This window comes from Phyllostomus discolor, chromosome 7, assembly GCF_004126475.2.
Source record: "Phyllostomus discolor isolate MPI-MPIP mPhyDis1 chromosome 7, mPhyDis1.pri.v3, whole genome shotgun sequence".
In the NCBI taxonomy this organism is placed as follows: Eukaryota; Metazoa; Chordata; class Mammalia; order Chiroptera; family Phyllostomidae; genus Phyllostomus; species Phyllostomus discolor.
The window spans coordinates 20,013,299-20,036,467 of record NC_040909.2 but is presented as its reverse complement, the minus strand read 5'-3'; the positions used below and the strand labels follow the sequence as shown (position 1 = coordinate 20,036,467).

The 23,169-nt window shown below is 32.1% G+C and overlaps 1 protein-coding gene across 2 annotated transcripts in view; it reads right to left on the bottom strand.

The window, feature by feature from the left end:
- The window catches only part of TOP2B (DNA topoisomerase II beta), a 63,244-nt gene that overhangs the window by 15,791 nt on the left and 24,284 nt on the right, over nucleotides 1-23,169 (bottom strand). For both annotated transcript variants that reach the window (XM_036030591.1, XM_028517837.2), the window contains exons 7-27: nucleotides 22,545-22,757; nucleotides 19,374-19,547; nucleotides 17,885-17,986; nucleotides 17,664-17,801; nucleotides 15,621-15,759; nucleotides 15,139-15,296; nucleotides 14,821-14,946; nucleotides 13,742-13,852; nucleotides 13,558-13,663; nucleotides 12,494-12,603; nucleotides 12,026-12,118; nucleotides 11,818-11,932; nucleotides 10,327-10,448; nucleotides 10,004-10,152; nucleotides 8,906-9,137; nucleotides 6,967-7,101; nucleotides 6,129-6,329; nucleotides 4,930-5,125; nucleotides 4,694-4,785; nucleotides 1,479-1,634; nucleotides 1,248-1,331 (exon numbers count right to left, since the gene is read on the bottom strand). In XM_036030591.1, the coding sequence (XP_035886484.1) occupies nucleotides 1,248-1,331; nucleotides 1,479-1,634; nucleotides 4,694-4,785; nucleotides 4,930-5,125; nucleotides 6,129-6,329; nucleotides 6,967-7,101; nucleotides 8,906-9,137; nucleotides 10,004-10,152; nucleotides 10,327-10,448; nucleotides 11,818-11,932; nucleotides 12,026-12,118; nucleotides 12,494-12,603; nucleotides 13,558-13,663; nucleotides 13,742-13,852; nucleotides 14,821-14,946; nucleotides 15,139-15,296; nucleotides 15,621-15,759; nucleotides 17,664-17,801; nucleotides 17,885-17,986; nucleotides 19,374-19,547; nucleotides 22,545-22,757 (2,952 nt within the window). The remainder of the gene's footprint in view (nucleotides 1-1,247; nucleotides 1,332-1,478; nucleotides 1,635-4,693; nucleotides 4,786-4,929; nucleotides 5,126-6,128; nucleotides 6,330-6,966; nucleotides 7,102-8,905; nucleotides 9,138-10,003; nucleotides 10,153-10,326; nucleotides 10,449-11,817; nucleotides 11,933-12,025; nucleotides 12,119-12,493; nucleotides 12,604-13,557; nucleotides 13,664-13,741; nucleotides 13,853-14,820; nucleotides 14,947-15,138; nucleotides 15,297-15,620; nucleotides 15,760-17,663; nucleotides 17,802-17,884; nucleotides 17,987-19,373; nucleotides 19,548-22,544; nucleotides 22,758-23,169) is intronic.

Genomic DNA, 23,169 nt, shown 5'->3' with positions numbered 1-23,169 from the left:
CAAATTTAAAGAAATATTAGAATATCATTAATATTAATCAGAAACAATACTTTCCCTTTGAATATGTGATTATTTCATATTTAATGAATATTAAGTTTTAAATGTATAAGTCAGCAGAATAAAAAGGTCTCAAATTTTAAAAATCTACTTAATTTTCAATAAAAGCAAAGCATAAATCAAGGTCTATTTATATTTGTGACAGTTGAAAGATCATTAAGAAAACCCACTAAAATATGCCAGAAGTCAGTCTATGGCCATACCATGCTGAACACATCCAATCTCATCTAAAATATGCCAGAAATTTTACTAAGGGAACTAATATACCACACTCATTTATAATATTTCTAATTCTGACTTAGGCCATGGTAAGAAATCTAGACCATGCGGATAATAAATTAACGATATAAATAAAAAGTAAAAAAGAACACAAAAATAATTGTCATATGAGTAACAATAAATAATTACCTTGTGCTACTCAGAATCAGATGCTCATACTGCTACATTAATTTAATCTAAAATTGCGAGTTAACTGAAATACCCACTTTAGAAAATGTTTACATTTTATATCTTTCTCTACATTTTTTAAAATTAGAATTCTACTTGGAGAAAAATAAGCTATATCAAAAAATATTAAAATTTTTTGTTATAATCCCAAAGAGACTAATCTACTTTCTGAAAATCAAAGTACCTATATTAGCCCTGGCTGGCGTAGCTCAGCGGATTGAGCTCGGGCTGCGAACCAAAGCATCGCAGGTTAGATTCCCAGTCAGGGCACATGCCTGGGTTGCAGGCCACGGCCCCCAGCAACCGCACATTGATGTTTCTCTCTCTTTTTCCCTCCCTTCCCTCTCTAAAAATAAATAAATAAAATCTTAAAATAAAGTACCTATATTGTATTATATATATATATAATATATATATTATATATATATTATATATATATTGCCTTTAAGGGGGGAACATTAAACTGAATCATCATTAAGCTAATTTGAACTCAAGAAATTTTTACTTACAGAAAGTATTAGTATTTAATTTAATCTAATTTTCAACTCCATAGCTTCATACATTCATCTATACCAGACACAACTTTCTTTTTTTAACTTCACAGAAGCTTAATCATCATGCATCGTACACACAGATTAACCTCAGAGTTGAAGGAGACTGAGATCATTTAACTGAAAAGAATTTTCATTCTCATTTCATGAACATTACTTTTCTAAATATGTCTTAACAGAGACTTAACCTACATCCAGTTCTTCGACAAATGCTGCTAAATCTTCTTTCCAAAGATCTGAAGGAGATTTTCTTTTAAGATCATTGACCTCTCGCCCCTAAGATAAAAAAGTAGCATGATTTAAATATCCTATAATCTAAAAATGTATAAGCGGTAAATCAAAATACTTATTTTTGAAAAAAGAAAAAAACATTCGGACAATACTGAAATAATTTCAAATTATTTAACCCACAAAAATTCATACTTTTGTATCTCTCTGTTTAATCAGCTCTTCAACTTTCTCTTTAGTAAGAGACCACAGAGACATGTTTAAAATATAATTAAAGTCAGGGCCTGAAGGAGTTCCTGAATCAGAGGAACTATCATCATGCTGGTTTTGTGATTCTTCCTCTTCTGCTGCCTGTAAAAAATAATAAACTTTATATTAAAGTCATATATAGCATCAAATCATTGTTGAATTTTACTGAATACTGATTTAAAAATTCCACTAATGCTATACTATACTCTTAATGTTACATTTTCACTTGGTGGTGTTATTTTAGATTATCTGTAAAATTACCTAAAAGTATATATTTCCTATAAAAAGTTTACATTTTCTAAAAATGTATACTAAGTCTTCCAAAGAAGTGGTATATTCAGTCCCTATCTATCTAGGAATGTGATAAAAAATTAACTGCTCTGCCAGGCACTATAAATCACAAAATGAGAAGATACCACATATTAAAATTAATACAATGAAACTAGTGTCTTATCACTGCATTTTATCAGATTTTTATATTAGTGAATGAATAATTTGAAACCTAAAATAAGTATCACTTATGAAAAATTTTTTACAGTTATACTAAATATGCTAAGATATAGTCACTTTATAAGGATGAATTCTTAATAAAAATTCTCTAAAGCAAGACTAGCCATGTAAGGACTAAGAAGCATCATTTAAGAATTTAAGAATTATATGGGCTACTCTAAAATTTGATTTATAAGGTCGTTTTCATAGAAAGAATTGCAATAAGAAATCCTCATGCTAATATATAATTTCAAAATCCAATGAATTTAGCAGAAATTGTAGGTGATATCGCCTTGAAATTTTTAAAGTAATAACAGCCATTACCTCTTAATTTAATTGCACCTAAATTGTTTAAGGCACTCAGATAATTTTAAATGACTGAGTTAACCATGACACTCCATAAAACAAAAAGTTCACTTTTGGTAACCAAAAAAGAAAAACTTTACAATTTAATTTAAAATGTTCAGTAAAATAATGTATACATACAAAGTCCTGTTTAAGTAAGTATACTTTATAAGCAAAAAGATAAAAATAAAAATTGCAAAGCAAAATGCCTCATTACATAAACAAAACTATAAATTCAATTAAGCAACAGTAGCCAAATAAGGAATGCTGTAGTTCAGCTGACAGGTGATTAATATGTATCTAGATAACTTGTGATAATTTATAAAATTTTTTAGAATTTAAAATTCCTTACAGTTTTTAAAAAATTTGTCATGGGCCCTGGCTGGCGTAGCTCAGTGGATTGAGCGCGGGCTGCGAACCAAAGTGTTGCAGGTTCGATTCCCAGTCAGGGTACATGCCTGGGTTGCAGGCCATGACCCCCAGCAACCGCACATTGATATTTCTCTTTCTTTCTCCCTCCCTATCCTCTCTAAAAAAAATTAAATAAATAAAATCTTAAAAAAAAAAAAAAAATCGTCATGGAAGAGTGTGTTGGTATGGAATGTTTAGGCTGTTATGCTACAATTAAAATATTATTCGAGTGTTATAAAATCCTGTTTAAACCCACACTAGAAATCTATTTGTCCTAGATTTTGATGACACCCAGAGTACTATTGGTTAGTGAGCACTCTAAGAATATGTGTATGTATCATTATGAACATGAAGGTCACTAAGAATACTTTCAGAAATAAAGAAAAACTTCTCAAGTTCCAATGACCAAATTCTACTATGTTTTTGAAAAAAACTATAATATACTAATTATCTATAACTATCTCTTCTCCAATTCTGCACAATAGGATATGCTTGTAAGGGTAGCTCCTTTTGTTACCTGAACCCCCAAAATGAACCCATGATCAATATGTGGAAGAGATTTTAATCATGTCAATGAAATTATTAAAACCAAGCACTAGGTTTTACCCATTAAGTCTGTTTGCACCAGAAGGGCATTCTGAAACTCTAAACATACATATTTTAAAACTAAGCTAAACTAAATTTATTACCTAACTAGTTAATCTTTTTTTAAGATACAATTTAAACCAACAGTGATACCGAAGGGCAAGTAGTTTATAAACTATAATTTTGGGTTTAAGGATGCAATAAAACACATTAAAAGGAAAACAAAGTGCTTGGTGCATCTTAATTCTAAACGCTCCCAAACTCATCCTATGCCTTTCTCCTCAAATAAGTACTGAGTCTATTATCTTAATACACAATTAAAAATATATATAGTTCATTTTAACTTTATTCACTCTAATATATAGCATTCTATTATCTGTTAAAAATAGAAAAAGTTATAGTAGTGTAAATGAAAGTAGCATTTCAATGTAGTTTGATGAAAAATCTGAAAAACATTATGGTTGAGAACTCATAAATGTAGGGAAGTTTAAAGGTTCAGCTCAAGTCATGTCACATAATCAGTTGTATTTCAAAGAGGCTAACATTATCAGTATCATATGTACACAATATTCTAAGAATAAAAAGTTAATAATTTTCAATTTTCCTCCTTTTGTACATTTGTGTTCTCAATCACAATGCTGTACTGTCTTTTTAAAATTTTCTCTTAATTATTCATGACAGCAAGAAACTAATTCTTGAGGGGCATCTCAAAGTTTCAATTAACTGAATTAATATTAGTACTTTATGATCTGAAATGGACAATTTAATTAAAACATCAGACGTTTAATCTGAAGTTCTAGGGTTTAAATCTCCAGCCAAAGATGTAAGCACAGGACAGAACATAAATGGTGCTCAATAAGTACGGTAATATTGAACATTTTGTCTCTACTCCTCCCAAAATAAACTGAAACCAGATCGAGTGAATGGTGACTAGATACCATGTTATGCCCATTGACCAGTGTGAAATGATATGTGCTACCAGTGTAGTTCCCAGATAGTACACATGCACCTCACAAAAACCACCACCATAACTGACACCCTTTAATGGCAGGCTCAGAAAAAGGCCAAGGAGACTGAGCTACCTTCTCACACCTGGAGTCATTTCTCCAGGCCCTGGTTGAGTCACACTGGCACAGTGCTTTGTGGTAGGTGTGCACTGCAAATTCCTGTACTGTATCTGTTCTGTGGATAAACAGAAGACTTCAGTCTCCAAACAGACAACTCAGCACCTTAAGCAGTATTAAATTTAAATTTTAGGGGTTGGGTTTTTTATTTGTTTTGGAAGTTGCTTTTAAAAGCTTCTCTGAATGTCTTGTTCTGCAAATGATTACCTTTTCTTGTGCTTCTTTCCAGGCTTTCACTGGGTCAGATTCATAACCTCTCTGGACTAACATTTGAATCAAATCTTTCTTTGACCTATTCTCTATGTGAGGGAAAAATAAAGTTAGGATCAAGAAAAGAGATTCAATTTGTATTTGTTTATATTCTACTGATAAAAATGTCTTCTATTTAATAAAGACTTTTTCCATTTTAACTAATGTTTAAATGTTTAAAAGTTGCATCTTACCTATAGCAATTTTCCCTTGTATCTTCTCTAATATGAAACGAGCTTGATTGTTAAGCTTTGTAGATTCTGCTCCCAACATCCCTACAAGCCACTCCTTACGTAAACCATAATAGCTTAACCGTAAATCAAAGAATTCTTTCAAAATGTCTTGCACAGTTTCATACTTCTTCAGACATCCCATATGATCAAAGAGTACCTAAGCAAGACAAGGTTTTTGAAGTACATATAAATCTGTACTTGTATTTTTAACTGAAGAGACAGCTACAGTATCTAAATTAATAATACAAGTATATGAACACACACCACTCCTAAAAGCCATTCAACAAACCGAAACTATTAAGCTCATTAATGTAAATATTCCTTTGGTGACTCCAGAAAACTGATAAATTCAATTCTCAAAACCATGAAAATATTTAAAATAGAAATAATTTGGAAAGGTAAAAATAGGTCCTTAAACAGGGTTCTTATTTAATGTAGCTAGAAAACCATCTAAAATTTTTTCTCAAACTAAAACTGAACAGTCTATCTTTAAGTTTTAAATAATTAAATTTAAAGTTCTCTCTCCCATATACTCATTCACCTCTCTTTTTTTTTGTTTTTATAACTGTGCTATAATTCACCTAAACTTCCTAAATTTTTTTGAAAATTTTACTTTCCATCTTTTTTCTACTTTTTCCATCAGCTTTTCTTGACATATTATGGCACATTTTTTTACAGATGCTGTACTATTGCTGGATTTTTTTCTTTTACTCTTCTTTAAATCTACAAGCTAATCGGGAATGGAACAAGGGTAATCATACATATTAATGTTCTACCATCCTCCCCAGTTATAAATAAACAAATATACAAATTTAATTCAGCAGATTAGAGTTATGAGGAGGTAAGTACTCCATATTTAAAATGCTAATAGAGGCAGGCATAAAACACACGAAAACTCCACAATAATCACTCCCACAACTTTTGGTCAGCGCATGTATCCTTTGTTTTCAAGCCCAGATGCACAAATGCAGAGTTGGGATTAAGAGTAATGGGCAATGTAAAGGAAAAGAACTGAATATACCTCTAGATTCTACAGCAAATGTACGAGAGTGGGGGTGCATTCAGACTTACTATAGCCACTTCCATCATGAAACCAATAACAAAAACCCAACTTATAACATGCAACAAAGAATAAATTAATAGTAAATCTAAACAGTTACCATGGAATTACAAGTAAGAGTAGTTTGAAGTTTAAAAACTTTATGCAATCCAGCAGCTTCTGCTTGTGCTAATTTCTCTTCGGTCATTTTCACCACAAATTTCACAGTTGTATCAGTATGATATTCTTTATAATCAGAAATTAATGCTGGTGTTTTATCTGTTCCATTTAGCATAGGTTCTAAAACCTGTTCTTTGTATACCTGTAAAAGATTTAAAAATAAGTAAAGCTTTTCATGACACACACTCATATTCTCATACCCAAGTCATAATGACTTTTTAAAATTCTCAGTTCCTGCGGAGAGTAAAAAAGGAAATCTCCATCACTGTTATCTCCTGCTCAGTCACTAGAGAAGACAACAGATGGGGATCTCAATAGAGAAAGAACACATCCAAAATAATGGTTCTGATCTTCTCATACTCCTAAGGGCAAGGGAAAGGCTGAGCATATAAAGGCAATAACATCAACTAGACCTGATGAGAGATGATACAGGCATACCCCTTTAGATTTGTAATAGCTCATACTGACACGGATTCATTGACCATATTTATAAGGGTTAAAAACTATTTCTTACATATTCCTCTACTCATTCCAAGACAAAGATAATAATATCTTTAAAAGCTAGCTTAAGTTTATCCTACATTTAGATAAGTTAAAAAAAACTTTAAAATTACTAATTGAATATTCAAAGCACAAACTCAACGGAATGGGTCAAAAGTGGGAGTTTTTAAACACTATACATACAGACTTAGGGAAAACAAAGTTGGAATCATATTCTAATCAGAAAGGACGGTTTAACGCAATCCCTCTTCACAGACAACTCGCATACTTATACTAACCTGTGTCCAAGTCCTAACTGGAAGCTCTGTAATCTCCACTGTGTTTCTATCCACCACAAATATTTCACCACTGACGGCATATTGGTTCTGACCGAGTTCTTGAATTGTTCCTTTAAAGTTTTTGTAGTTTGGAAGCTGCACATAAAAATAAAAATACCTTAAGGCTCTGCTACTGACAGGTGAACATGACTGAAACTCATTTCCTTATCTTCAAATAGTCCCTCTCCAAATAATCACTCACTTCTGAATCCACAACTTCTGTTAATATAATCTAAATATCACCCTATCTCAAAACCTTAGCATCATTTTTTCTAGTCCCCCTAGAATATTACTTTTATCCCCCAGCCTATTGCCTCCATACCTCCTTCCCCCTAGAATAGTAATCCTTTCAATTCAAACTGCTTGGATGTCCATTTGAAAGCCTTCCAGTCTTTACCCAACCGAACATTCTACCTGGTTTGCCTACCAGACCACTACCCGTCTTCCACATTTTGCTTGAATATTTTGAATATTCTCACTTTCACTCACTCCATCCAGCAGCCCTTACACATATTCAGCTACCCACAACCCATTCATTGATATAAATCTTACTCATTTTCTTGGCCTAATTACAAGTGCTCCCTCCTTCTTCTAAATTTCTTACTTATTATATCAAAAGAAGTTAATCATACAACATAGGACATTTCTTCTGGCACACTGAGCAACTATCCTTTGTCCCTGTAAACTTCAATCCCAATGTCTTATCTTGATAAAGATTATCTTTTTGAAGGCAGAGATCACAGTTTTTTATCTCACCACTTAGCACAGTGTCTCAAAGACAGATAGACAGCTAGGTAGACAGGCAGATAGATTGATCAGGCACACAACAAGCATGCATTGATCAAATACATGGACTTACATACTTCTAAATATATCTGAAAGAATTAAAATAAACACTATAATCATAAAGTAGTTTGATGCTTCTGTCACAAATATTTTAAGGCAAAGTATTTAAGAGGAAAACATTTTAAATCAAATACATAATTTTTGTTTTCTTTTAAAATACAGAAATGAAAAAAATTTGAAGAGAAATACATTAAAATGTTGTTTTTTAGCCCTGGCTGGCGTAGCTCAGTGGATTGAGTGCGGGCTGGGAACCAAAGTGTCCCAGGTTCAATTCCCAGCCAGGGTACATTCCTGGGTTGCAGGCCATAACCCCCAGCAACCGCACATTGATGTTTCATCTCTCTCTGTCTCTATCTCTATCTCCCTTCCTTCCCTCCCTAAAAAATAAATAAAATCTTTTTAAAAAAATGTTGTTTTTTTTCTACATGGTGGATTTAAGAAGTTTATTTTCCTCTTTGCTTATTTATATCTTCTACAATGAGCACTACCATTTTTGTAATAAAAATAGACCTTTAATTAAGTGTATCATTGATAAAAAGAAAATTTCCAGATGATTTTGAATCATGTGGAAGAGGAATGGACACTTTTTTGAGAGGTTTTTCTTGGAGTTTGGGAGAAGAACCTAAAACACAGTTAATGATGTAAGGGCAAAACTAAAAAATATAGAGATGTATTAAAATATATACAATGGGTTTTTAAGCATCCTTACAATGCTAATATAATTCAGTAATTTCAGAACAAATCCTAAAGTTATATAATTTTGTCATAAAAATATTATTCTCTGCATACTTTAGATATATGAAAGCCTGAAATATGAAGTATTTTTAAATTTCAATATTATCTGCCCATTAACCTTATCTTCAGGCTTTTTCCAAAGTTTATATCTTTTATTTAAAGTACATATCAAATTATAGACTAATAAAGTGGTTATTGTCTATAATACATCCTAAAATAAAAATATTTCCATTACTCTTCTAAAATGACTGGACTTTGTGGTTTATACATTATCATTGGTTAAATAAACAATATAAGCAAATAAATTATAAATAATTACCATGGGATGAGGATCCAAGCCATCTAGCATTCGTCTGACATTGTTCACAATTTCCCTAGCATCATAGTTGGGTAGTTTACAAGCCCATCCAGTACCAATGCCCTCAGCACCATTTATTAAAACCATGGGAATTATGGGAATATACCACTCAGGCTCCACCCGTTGATTATCATCATAAAGGAATTTTAGCAGGTTGTCATCCACAGCAGGAAAAAGCCGTCTTGCTAAAGGGCTAATGAAAGGGAAAAGAAAAATATGGAGAAATGTCATGGTTTCAGAAATAAAATGTTATACATAATTAAAAACTACATTTCAAAAAATCTTTTTAAAAGGATGGACCTGGAGAACATTATGCTAGGTGCAATAAGCCAGCCAGAGAAAAACAAGTACCATATGAACTCACTCATATGTGTAATCTAATGAACTGACAAACAAAATAAAGGCAGAGGCATAAATACGTGGAACAGTTGACAGATCTCAGAGGGCGGGGGGTGAGGGGAACTGGAAGAGATTAGCCCAAGAAGATGGGTGCATATATGCACAGCCCGTGGACACAGACAACGTGGTGAAGGAGGCGGGGTGGGGGGCAGAACTGAGTGGAGGGGACAAAGGAGGGGGAAATGGGGAACATCTGTAAGTGTCAGCAATAAAAATGTTTTAAATGCATTTTTAAAATTTTGGTTACAAGTTCTTCACAGTGAATTGCCTATCCTTATTACCAAATATAGTTTTCTCAGGCACAAAGCCAGAATAAAATAACCCAATTTTACTTCTATACTTACCTACCTAAACTCTTAGTATTGATAAATAACTTTTTAAGAATTGCCCCTTACTCTGACTAAATCACAAAACACATCTTCAGCCTAAAAAGTAAAATTGTGTCAGAAAAAATCCTTACATTCATTAGGATTGGTTTCACAAATAATTTATAAAAATTTAGATCAACAAAGTTCATTCTATTTACTATCAAATAATTTACAACATTCACCCTCAAAAGAATCCACAATATTTCTCCATAATTATAATTCTATTAAACATTTTGTTAGTGCCAACAAACTTCAAATAGAACCTTATATTATTACATCAGCAAACTGTCACCTTAACATGGTGAAAATGTAACGAGGGCTTGCAGCATCTTTGCCACCATGAAGCCGAGTTCCAAACTGACCAATAGGCTGAAGCAAGTTAATGTTGTTACTTCCCACAAAGTTCTGAGCCAAATTCACAATAGTCATCATTAACGCTTGCTATAGAAGAGAAATAGAATATAACATTAATATTCTAATGTTTAACTTTCTATATGTATGCCCTAATTTTCATTAAAATCCAAACTCTCAGTTCTTTTATATTTTCAAAGACCTTATAAAAATACTTATGCCTAATTATCATTCTTCATGCCTGATTCCAAACTTAATGCTTACTTCTCCATGATGATAAGCAGACATCTCGGCAACAGATCCAGCCAACTGGGCAACTTTTACTTCACGTTTATCATTCCTTTTGAAACAGGTAAATAAAACTTTTCGTTGGCCTGGTTTAAAGCCTATTTTAAAAAGAACAATCTTCTTTTAAAAATATTACTTAAAATAGCTGTAATGTTTCTTATTGACAAAAATGTGCTATATATTCAAGGAAGAAAAGGAAAGATATATTTAATTTTTGAAAAGTAACTGACTAAAAATAATTGAGATTCTATAACAAAGTGAGTACAAACAGGTTTTGGTAGCATCTCGGTCTATTTCAAAAGTGAAGTACCAATTGAAAGACCACCTTCTGGTCTTAAAGAAGTGCTCAGTGGCAGCAAACTTCTGTCATAGGAGATTCCAAACAGTCAGTCACACGTCCAAAATGTCAGTTATGACTAAAGTAGCAGCAAACCATCAATGAATCTGAAACTATTATGAAAGCATCGCAAATCAGGTTAACCCTTATAAATAAAGATCTATTGTGGTAGTTAAGGATGCAGCATTTAGAATCTGATTAATCTGGATACTGTTCTCAACTAGGCCATTTAACATGTGCCTTTGTGCAAATTACTAACCCAGTAAGTCTCAGTGTCCTCATCATTCTAAGAGAAATAATTACCTTCCTAATAGGGTGATCATAAGGATAACATGGGATAATTCAAGCAAAGCATTCTGCTTCCTTATCATTCTTCTTGCTCTAGACCAAGGAACATAGTAATCAACTTTTCAGGATATGCTAGCTATCATCATCACCATCCTGGGCCCATAGCATTGCAGAAACAAGAGGATGACAAACAAGGCCCCTTTCCTTGAGAACTTTATAATCTAATTGAGGAGGCAAAATTAACACAAGTAAAATAACAGGCACACAATTACTGGCATAGTAGTTTAGGCATCTGAGACCAATTTAGAATGAAACACAAAAGGGATATAACTTAAAGCTAGAACTTGATGGACAAGTAGAATCATCTGCTATTAGCTGAAAAACCAAGGAACACAAAGATCAACTAGCTGGAAGTTTTAAAATGAAAACTAAAAAGTGCTAGACAGAAAACCAATATCTGCTCTAATTACTAGCTAGCAGACTCTAAATTTCTTTTTCAAGTAAAATAAGTTAAATATAAAGTTGTTTTTAAAATTTAGTCTCTCATAAATAGTTTAGAAGTTATCAAAATCCCATTTTACTATTTATTTGAGGAAGTCTGCAATCAACTTGGGACAAAAGCTTTTAAAATTTGCCTTAAAGTTAATTTTTCTCAAAAACTCAAAAAGGGTTTTAAAAGATTCCAATTAAGAAATATAAAAGATTTCGGTCCTACGAAAGCAACTCTAAAGCAACTTCAGGATTTTTAAATTTATTACAGGGATCACTTAAAGTACATGAGTTTAAAATATACTTGATAATATACAAAAATGAGAAAAAAATTTTAAATGGCAGCTACTTACCATCAACAAGAGAAGGTATAGATCTTTCATTGTCTGAGTTTGAGAAGAGAATCAATTCCTTGTTGATGAAATCATTGTATGTCAAATGCTTTGTTGCTGTACCATATAAAAATTGCTAAGAGAAAAGTTATATAGCAATATTATCATTATCACTGTATCAGTTTTAGTCTCTTTTTTCCCCCAGATCACACCACTCTGTATGACTAACCTCTGGTAATCCATGCAACCTACGCTGTCTCCGATCTTCCATAAAATTTGTTAACCATTCTTTTCTGTCATCAATCTTCTTTTTACTGAATGCCTGAAAGATTCCAGAGAATGATTTTACATATTAAAAATAAAATAAATTTTAAAAACTAAAAAAATAAAATAAAATAAAATAAATTTTACTATGAAATTAAAATTTACAGAGGCAAATAATAACTAATTAATTTCTGGGAAATTTGTTTTTTCCAATACATTTTTATCAAAAATACATTTAAACAGAGGTCTTTAAATTAAAGGACTATGAAAACAGGGCATAATCAGGAGGTTGCCGAGGAGGGAAATAACTAAAATTAACTAATTTGGACATAAAATTCAAGAGCTTTACTACAGAAAAGCCATACTAAAAAGAAACATATAAAAGATAGGGGGATGGATATTAGGACAGATTTTTAAAAATCAGCTTTATTACCAATGTAATGGCAGCATCATCCTCAGGACCAGCATATCTAAACAAGATGCGGTGCCTTTCCATGTCAGCAAAATATTCCTTTGCTTCTTTAGCTGTACTGGTACCCAACCCTGCACAAATTAAACAATAAAAATAAAGTAAACCAGATAGAGAAAGATAAATTCTGTATGATCTCACTTCTCTGTGGGGACTAAAACAGGAGAACTCATGAGTAGAATGGTGGTTGCTAGGGGCTGGGGGGGAGAGGGGAACAGGGAGATGTCAGTTATAAGATGTTAAGTTCTGGAGATCTAATAAAAAGCATGGTACTATTGTTAATGGCTCCTGACATAAGTATACACCACCTATTAAATGTTTTTGCCACATAAATATAATCCACATCTAATCAAGCCTTCAAGGTATAATACCAGTTAGCAGAGAATAAAGAGGCAGAGGAACACGATACATATTTAATGAAATTATAGGGATACTCAGCAAATTCTAGAATGTGAGAAATTGTATGGGACAAACAATCCAACATTGTAAACAAATACATTTTAAGAAAAAATATGAAAATAAAAACAATATAGTATGATTTAAGAAACTTATCAACCAAATGCAATGTGTGGACCTCGTATGGATCCTGACTCAAAATAAAATGAAGTAAAATAAAATACTACAAACATGTTTAATACAAACAAGGGAATTTTAACACTGACTGAATGTTTTAGGTTATTAGAGAAAGATATAATAATGGTATTATGGACTTTTTAAATAAATTCTTTAAGTGATACATATTAAAGTATTATAGAAATAATACCATGTATGTAAGTTATTCCAAACTAATAGGGTGGCAATGAGAAGAGTTTAGATGGAACAAAACTGTCCATGAAGTGGTAACTGTTGAGTACATGGGGAGCTCATTATACTGCTCCCCATAAAATTTTCCATTACAAGTATTTAAAAATCAGCAGTAACTATTTTAAAGTCTAAAAGAGACTTTCAAAATATTTTATAATGCTCTAATAAAAATATATTCATGTAAGTAGTAGTTTCACAAAATTTAAACATTTTAAAACACAAACCTTTGTAATATTTTATTTTCCAGGCTTTCTGGTTTTCTATATGTTTTTTCCACTCATCAAATTCAGGAATACTGTAGAAGGAAAGTTCCTGCTTGTTTTTGCTTGCCTTAAATTAATAAAAAAAATTAGTTTTTCTGCTACCCTTAAAGACAACAGTATAAAAACATATTAACGTAAATGGTACCTTTACAATTGGAGTAATGAACTCTTCAAGAAAACCATGCTTCAAAAGTGATGGCCAATTGTGGTGTATAAAATTAATAAGCAGGCCTTTTATGTGAGATCCATCTTGATCCTAAATAAATGTTATTAAAGAGAGCTATAATGATTTTATGAAGTATAATTACTTATATAACCAAATTTTTAAATGTATGAATGCATCAACGAGGCAAAATTCCATTCAAATTTTGACTGTATTTTACAAAACAGTAGATATTATTCTTAAGATCACAATAAAGAATTTTTCTTAAAATCCTAACAAACAATAATAGTTAATGATAGACCGAATCTTCCTATCATTAGATAATATATTATCATTACATCTGTTTTATAGTTTACCCAGATTTCACTAAAAGAATGATTTAAGGATAAATCATGGTTATAATGCAATTTCCCTGAGCAATGAAAGACAAAATCCATGGAAAACAGGCATTCACAAGTCTCCTGTTGATACAAAAACTGCTCAATTTTTGCTTAACACTATATAGCATGTTTTTCAGTTGAAAATTTTCTCTGCAAAATTTCTCTACAAATTTTTTCTTTAATTAGAATACACAAGAGAAAAGCAGTTGGATGCATATGAAATTTTTCCTTTTTAATTTTCTAGTTCTTTCCTAGTTACTGCCACTTTACTATTCAAGTCCTCCTAGTATTTTGTGCATCCCCAATTATGCCATAATACAGATATAGTAACCATTATCCTATTTATTAATCTTTCTTACTTGTAAATTTCATCATTTCCTTCCTAGTTATAGGTAGGCTTCAACCCCATAGTACTACAGTATGTTCTCCTCTTGTCATATTTATTATATTTTAGAACATTTTTTTAAATAACTAACTAAAAAGATGGTTTCCCAATAAATTAGACAATGTAAAATGTACTTCAAACAAACAGTTCCATTAAACAATGTTTTCTTCCCCAATGTTTTCTGATGTACAATCACTTTCACTTGTACATCTTGGATCAAGTCTCATAAAACAAGTATCAAAAGAAAAATCTGAAAAAAGATACAAGTTTTAAATATGTGGCCACTTTAAACCAACCTGATCAGTCATAATCATAATCTTTCCATAGCGTAAAGTTTTCAGAGATTCTGCATCATCATAACTTTTCTTGTACTGTAGACCAACTATTTTAATAATATTGTTTATTTCTGCATTTTCCATGATCTGTATGTAAAGGAAAAATCAAAAGTATTTTAAAATGTTGAAATCTACAAAAAGTGAGTCATAATTCACATCTAAAAATTCAACAATTTTAGTAAAGTATGAAAATGTCATATATATATTATATGTGGGAATATATATATATATACACACACACACACACACACATATATATATATATAAAAAAATACATACTTGTTTATGAGAGGCTTCTCGGACATTAAGAATTTTTCCCCTGAGTGGAAAGACTCCGTATCTGTCTCGTCCAATCACACCTAATCCAGACACTGCCAGCGATTTGGCAGAGTCTCCCTCTGTTAGTATCAGTGTACACTCCAGGGAATGTTTGCCACCTGAGAGAAATTTAGAAAAACATATACTCCACATTCCTCAATTTTACCAATGAGAAAAATAAAGCCAGAAAACTTAATAATCACAATGATGATAGTGAAAGACAGTAAGAATCATTACATTATGCTCAGTATTGTTTAAATATTATGTATTTTATTGTATTCCTATTCCCTGAAAATTAGTAATATGTGGTACAAGGAGCAATCTTAATAGAGTGAAATTGTACTTTGAAAATAAAATCCTGTAGCCTAGGTATGCAGAAAATGAGAATTTTCTGTAACTAGGTAAATAAAAACTTAAATCTTTTTTCAAAATCTGAATCTTACCAGCATCATTTGCATCATCCAGTTTGGGAATACCTTTGATTTTACTATATTTTACTGACGAACACTTCTTGTTCAGCTGAGTCTGAGCCTTAAATTTCACCCAGTTCAGGATACTTTCTACAATGCCACAGTTAGAAGCCTAAAAATCAAAGAATAATGATATACAAATAAGCCAGAAGTTCATACACTCAGCTAAAATTAATGTAATACCTGTAATCTGTGCACTTACAGGGCAAAACAATAATGATGATAATAGTGACACATTATACTAAATTTTATTCTAACCACACAGTAAAACTAACTCAGGCAGTTAACTATACTGAAATATAAACACATGAAAAAGGGTGACTTTATTACATATGAAAAATTCTATTATAGCAAACCCCATAAAAATATACAAAGCTTTTCTTACAAGTTAATTTTGCTCAAATTAACACAGTAAAAGCTGATCCACCCTTGAATTCACCAGCTGGTAAATTCTAGATACTGACATTTCTGATATCTGTCAATACAAAAATGTGAATCCTGAATTCGCTATGATAAATAAAAACTATTAACATGAAGTGAACATTAGGATAAACCCAAGAACTTATGAATAGTATTTATTCTTTAAAAAGTTTGGTAATCAATAATTCAACATTATAAATTGTGTGTCACTCCCAGTTAATCAACATGTGACAACATGTTTACCCCAAAATAAAAATAGTGAAACACCTCCAAGTTACAGTTATTTATTTTTCATCATCCCGGGTAGTTAGATTTTAGGTGTATGGAAGAGTTTTCTGGAATGTCTGAGATATAAAAAGAGGTGAAGTATATTGCCAAATTCAAACTTAATCTGCCAAAAATGAAAAAGCATAAAATCTAAAATCAAATCAGTTCATGAGAACTTTTATGAGGGCAGAAATTTGGGAAAGCATTAACATAGGGTCATTTGTATTATGAATTGGTGGTGATCAGATCCAGAGGGACTATTTCTATAGGCCTCAAGCTACAATTTAAAAACAACATTTGTGCCCTGGCCAGGTGGCTCAATCAGTTGGAGCATTGTCCCATACACCAAAAGGTCTGGGGTTTGATTCCTGGTCAGGGCATATCCCTAGGTCGTGGGTTTGATCACCAGTCAAGGTGCATACAGGAGGCAACCAATCAATGTTTGTCACTCATATCGATTCTCTTTCTCACTCTCTCTCCCTTTCCTCTCTAAAATCAGGGTGAGGATTAAAAAAATTGAATTAAAGACAACTGTTTTTGTTTGTGAGAACCTACCTTTGAAATTCCAATAATGGAATTTGATAAATATGTTATCACTATTGCAATTATTCCTCCACCAAACTACAAATTTTCAAAGTGGGGGGCTGTGATTTATTCACCTTTATATTTTCAGTGAAAACATATTTAGAGGAACTTTATGTTTATTTAATGTGTTTGTTGATGGTACTGCTGAATAAGGGAACAGAGGCAAATATTGCTTATTATATACAATAGATTATAAGAAGCTATTAGCAGTAGCAAGGCTTGGTTGTAAATCTAAGATTTATTATTTATTTGTATTCTCACCTTGTTTCAGAAAGGTTAAGGAAGCCTAAATTAATATGTACAAACTAAGATAAAATGTTAAATATGTAAGAATATGAGAATTTTGTTATGCATAGATTGCCACAATATTTTTAAACTATATAATTGTAAAAATCAATAGATCAAGTTGAAATTAATAGAAAAGTTGAAATCAGAAGTCCTAAAAGGGCTTGAACATCTGTTGGTGGGCAGATATCTGGCTTTATAATGACCAATGCAAAGCTAAAAATACAACTAGTTACATGATTACCTATTTTAATTCTTGGCAAAATAATCAATTGTTTTACAAAACCAAATTTACCCTTTATTTAACCTTTGAAGTTTGTAGAATTAAGTGTATTCATTTGTAGTATACATATGCCTATAGCCACAGTTAATATAAGAAACTAATCACATATGAATTATAAATAAAACTACTAAACTCTCAATAAAAACACTTTGAAAAATAATACTAATTTTACTCACTGCTTTGAAAAATTTTTCTGATAGCTGGCATTTGGACCCAAAACTTTTGGGCTGCAGAGTCATGTTTTCCTTAGTCTGAGAATCAAAAGTTGGGTTTTCGATAAGGCAATTAATAAAAACCCATATATGGTTTTTTACCTGTTGAAAACATACCAAAAAAAAGTCAATATCAAAACCAACATTGCCTACTACTTCAACAGAATACATAAAGCATCACTTACTTGAAATGGTTTCACTGATACACCAGCTTTGTTCTTTTTCTTGACTACTTCAATCAATTTACCAACAACTTGATCTACTACATAATCCACATGACGTCCACCCTAAATTAAAAAAAAATTCAAAATCTTCTAGAGTTAGGGTAGCAAAATACTTACATATTCATTTTTTCTAGAATGAGTTTTTAATATTTACAACAACTTTGTGAAATTAGTATTATTAAACCCATTTTCTAGAGTAACAGTATTAGTGTCAAAATAGCAGAGTTGGGATTTAACAATAAGGTCTCTTTGGCTATAAAGCCAATTAGCCAATTTCTTACAAAGTAAAACAATTGAGAAAAAAAAGACATGGAAGTGAGAATGAATTCTGACATGGTGGTGGTAATGACACTCACAATATTTAAATTTAGGGACTGTAGCAGCCATTGTCAGTTGTCTATCCAATACCCATTCTCCCCTTATTGACAACTCCAAATTTGTTTTTAACTGGCCACATGCCCAATTACAAAGATTCATCAATCTGGCCTCCTGTGTAGCTAAGAGGTACCCACATCAACCAGTTCTAGCCAAAGATGTTAGTAGAAGTCTACTAGATGGGACTTCCAAAAAAACTATTGCATCCCTGATAAAAAGGGAGAGATTTAGTTGGCATATGCATTTGCTCAAACCAATTTTTTCTCCCTGGAACTTAGAAATGAGGCATACAGATGGAGCAGGCAACTAAAAGGCGTAAGAATAAAAGCCAGATGCTAAAGATGGAAGAAAAGAAAGCCAAAGTATAGGTCCCTAATGATGCTGTGGAGTCACAGTACTAAACCAACACTGCCTCCCCCAGAGTCCCTAGACAGAAGAAGAAAAATAAAATCTTTACATGTTTATGTCACTGAACATTAGTTTCTATTACATATAATAAAATGCAGTCATAATGAGTGATTTCTGTTGATTAGAGAAAGTGATGCTAGATTATAAAAAACTGAACATTAAAAATAAAAATGTTGAAACTTGAAAAAGTGACAAAATGATAAATCACTGCTTTCGATTATTCTAGAAATATGTAGTAATACTTTATTATGTTGATTGGATAAATTTTTTTTAATGAGGAGAATTTTACTTGATTTTTAAATCCAAAATGAAGAGGATTTAAGCTTAAAGTAGCAGATAACATGTTCCACAATCTGAACCCCAAACATACTCATCTCCTATTAGTCTTTCTTATACATTCTAAACTCAGAACACAGAATGCGATATTTATTCTAAATTTCATAAAATACGAATGTATTCAACTATAAACACAATAATATAAATTTACTTCTTAATGGATGTTAAATTATAAGACACGTATTTCACAGACAATAAGCTTTCATTTTCATAAGTAATTTTGATTTCACCAAAGCAGATTAGGTTTTGTTTTTGTTATTGCTGTTTATCTTGTTGTTTCTACTGAAGCACCGTTCTGTCACTGACTTAGAAACAGAATCAGCATACTCACTTTTGTTGTTGCAATACTATTTACAAAGCTGATTTGCTGGAATCCTTTTTCACTCAACGTAAGACAAACATCCCATCTTTCATTTGCAAGTTCATGAATAACTTTCAGGGCCACTCCAGTCTCATCCAATTTGTCTTTCACATAAAGATCTACATAACTGCGAAATCCATTTACCTATTCATTTAAAAAACAAAATCAATGAACAATCTTATAGTGTGAGGTATTATTAAACCCATTTTCCAGAGGTGAATGCCATCAGGTACTCTCATGCTTTCCTTTCCCCTCATTCACAACAGCTTATTTCACGGATTCAAACCTTCATGATTTCCTCCTATTCTACTCCTTGATCCCTACCCTTTAAAGAGCAATTCATTTCATGTGTACTAGATAAACAAAGGTTATGAATGGAAAGTTGGACAGGTAGATTATAAAATCTTTCAAAAGTTTAAGTTTTTTAAATAACAAAGTAGACTTCCACTTTGAGTTCAAACACAGAGAGGGTGGGAGGGCGGGGAAGGTCCTGCCCTTACAAGAAAAGAGCTGGTCAGACAAACTGATGTTTTCTGAACCTTCAAAAATTGAGATCGCAGGATATCTGGCCATCCTGAGTTTGAAGAGAGTCAGCAGTCTGTAGGAGACGCAGAACCTAAGCATTTGCTTAACTGGGGCAGAAGCTGGCTCATGTCATAGAAGGCAGTAGGAACATTAAACCACAAATTCTAACAAATTGCTACAGGACAAGCATGTATTAATATGAGTGTGTGAAGAAGCCCCTGAGGACTTTTCATTCAATAACCCCAGCAAGTTCTCACAGGAAAGATAGAATCTAATAAGGTTCTCCCGATGGTCTGACCGAGGGAGGGAAACAGCAACCACTGGGAATTCCACCCAGATCCATCTCCCTTACCAAAAACAACACCACCACCACCAACAACAAAAACCTTACTTCGATGGGAGAAGGATATTGTTGGAGAGTGTTGGCAAAATATCGCTATAGCTGGAATAAATTCATTCTGCCCAGCCTAACCCCAGTCCACCTCAAATCATTTAAATTAATAAAAAAAATTTAGTCTGCAGGGCAGGGAGCCTCAAGAATACTGAGTAAGAATTCTGGGGAATAACCTGCTGCAACAAGGAAAAAGAATAAAGGGCAAAGGGCAAATCTCTATCTCTAGAGAAGAAACAGAAATACTTGTAAAGGCCAAACCCTTGAGACAGAAGCCCAGTGTGCACTCCAAAGTCTGAGACAAAAGAATTTCCCCACAACCTACCACCATGCTAACAGGCCTCCAATAATAACAGTGAGTTTAAGCTGGAAGAACTGCAAGAGATACACCCTTTTTGAAGGGCAGCTCAAAAGGAAGGCCCAAACAAAAGAAACAATAACAAAGAAGAATTTAAAGTCTCTGGGGACCATGGCAACAATGAACCTCAACACCAGTAACTACGGAAACAACAAACTGCAAACACATTCCATTCCCTGTATAAACATAAATCCTCATACTAAAGGCTATTTAATCCATACCTACTAACCTATACAATATAGCTGTTTTTCTACAAAAACTTACAAAGCATGCCATAAGGCAAGAATAAACACAGTCTGAAAAGACAATGCAATCATCAGAATCAAACTCAAATATGTCACAAGTATTTTAACTATCAGGGCATTTAAGATAACTATGATTCATATGTTAAAGGCTCTAATGGAGAAGTTAGGCAACATGCAACTTCAGGAGAGAGGTGGATGCTTTAAAAAAATTCAGTGAAAAAGCCAGGAACCAAAAAAACAGAAGATATAAAGAATGTCTTCAGTAGGCTTATCATAAACTTGACACAATAAAGGAAAAATCATTAAAATTAAAAATAGGGCATAAAAAACAGTAATTAAAATACCACTTCAACAACAACAACAAAAAAAAATAGGGTAATAGAATTTAACCTGAAACACAAAAAGAAAGAATAAATAAAGCAGAGCAAAACATCCAAGAGCTTTGGACAATACCAAATCATATAACATGTGCATAAATGAAATACCTGAAGAAAAAGAACAGCACAAAAGAAATACTGAAAGAGATAATAGCCTAAATCTTCTAAAATCTGTGACAGACAACAAACACCAAACAGAATAAATGCAAACACACACACACACACACACAAAATCCACATATACACCTAAGCATATCATACTCAAAGAAAACAAAGACAAAGAGAAAATCTTCAAGGCAGCCAGAGGAAAATGAAACACCTTACCAACAGAGGAAGAAGGATATGAACTACAGCAGACTTCTTATCAGAAACCATGCAAGCAAGAAAACAACAGAGTGACATCTTTAAGTTTTGAAAGAGAAAAAAATACCTGTCAACCCATAATTCTGTATCCAGTGAAATTTCTATAGTCTTAGAAAGTGAAGGAAAACAAAGACTCTCTCAGACAAACATAAACTGACTGAATTTACTGACAGCAAAAATACCCTACAAAATATTAAAAGGAGATCTCCAGGCAGAACGAATATAATTAAAATCAGAAACTTAAGTCTACATCAAGAAACTCAGAGCATTGGAAATGGAATAAATGAAGGTATTATGTTTTTAATTTTTCTGAAAGGTAACTGAATGCTAAAATATTAACCACAATGTCACCCTGTGAAAAAATTTCTGCCACCATTTTTTCAAATGTTTATTCTGCCCCATTCTTTCTTCTTCTTCTTCTTCTGGTGTTTACAGCATATGTAAAAGTGAAATGTATGATGATAATGACACAAGAAAAGGGAGGGAGACCCTGAAGATGCACTGTTATAAAGTCCTTTCACTACATATAAAGTGATCAAATTATTTGAAGGTAGACTCAACGTATTTACAAATGAAATTGTAAACCCTAGGACAACTGTTTAAAAAGTTTTAAAAAGAGGTTGTAACTAAACAGAGGTGATAAAATGGAATCATTAAAAAATGATCAGTTAAACCCAGAGAAGGCAAAATAAAAACAAAGAGCAAATACAATGAATAGAAAACAGGTAGCAAGATGTTTTAATCCAAATTCATCAATAATCACTTTAAACTGAGTCATCTAAACATACCAGTTAAAGAGGTTATGATATTATATTTTAAAAGATCTAACTGTAAGCTGTTCTACAAAACAACAAAGTGGTAACTATTTTAGAAGACACTTACAGGCAATTTCTTTCCATTAAACATGACCTTGACCCCTTTGCAGGAACCAGCCAAATCATAAGCTCTTCTGGTCATGAGGGCCACGATGTCCTTATCAAGTTTTTCCATCTTAAATTTGGACAGATCTGGTTGGAATGTTATACATGTGTAATCTTCACCATCAAAATGTTTAATTTTGGCTTCAGAAGTCTTCATCATATTATTCATCCATGTCTTTAAAAGAGAAAATATTCAAAATTTCTATAATGCTTCTAATTTTTATAACAAAAACTCAGCTCATGAAACACATTTACAACTATACATATTTTTCAGCTTCATAACAAACAAATATTTGAACCTGATATTAAAGATAAAAAAATTAAATACTACTATTATTGCAACCTCATATTGAAAATAAGCAAAAGAAACTGCACAACTTTATACACTGTAAATAAAATACAAGTTCTTCAACATGATTATATAGAATTTTATAAAAATGAATAGGTATGATGCTTTTCTGAGAAAATTTTAACTTATGTAAAATTTCAAACTATTTTCAAAGGCCTAAAAGAGTAAAATAAAATTTAAAAATATGAATTTCACCATGGCTGATGTGGCTCAGTGGACTGAGCACAGCCTAAGAACT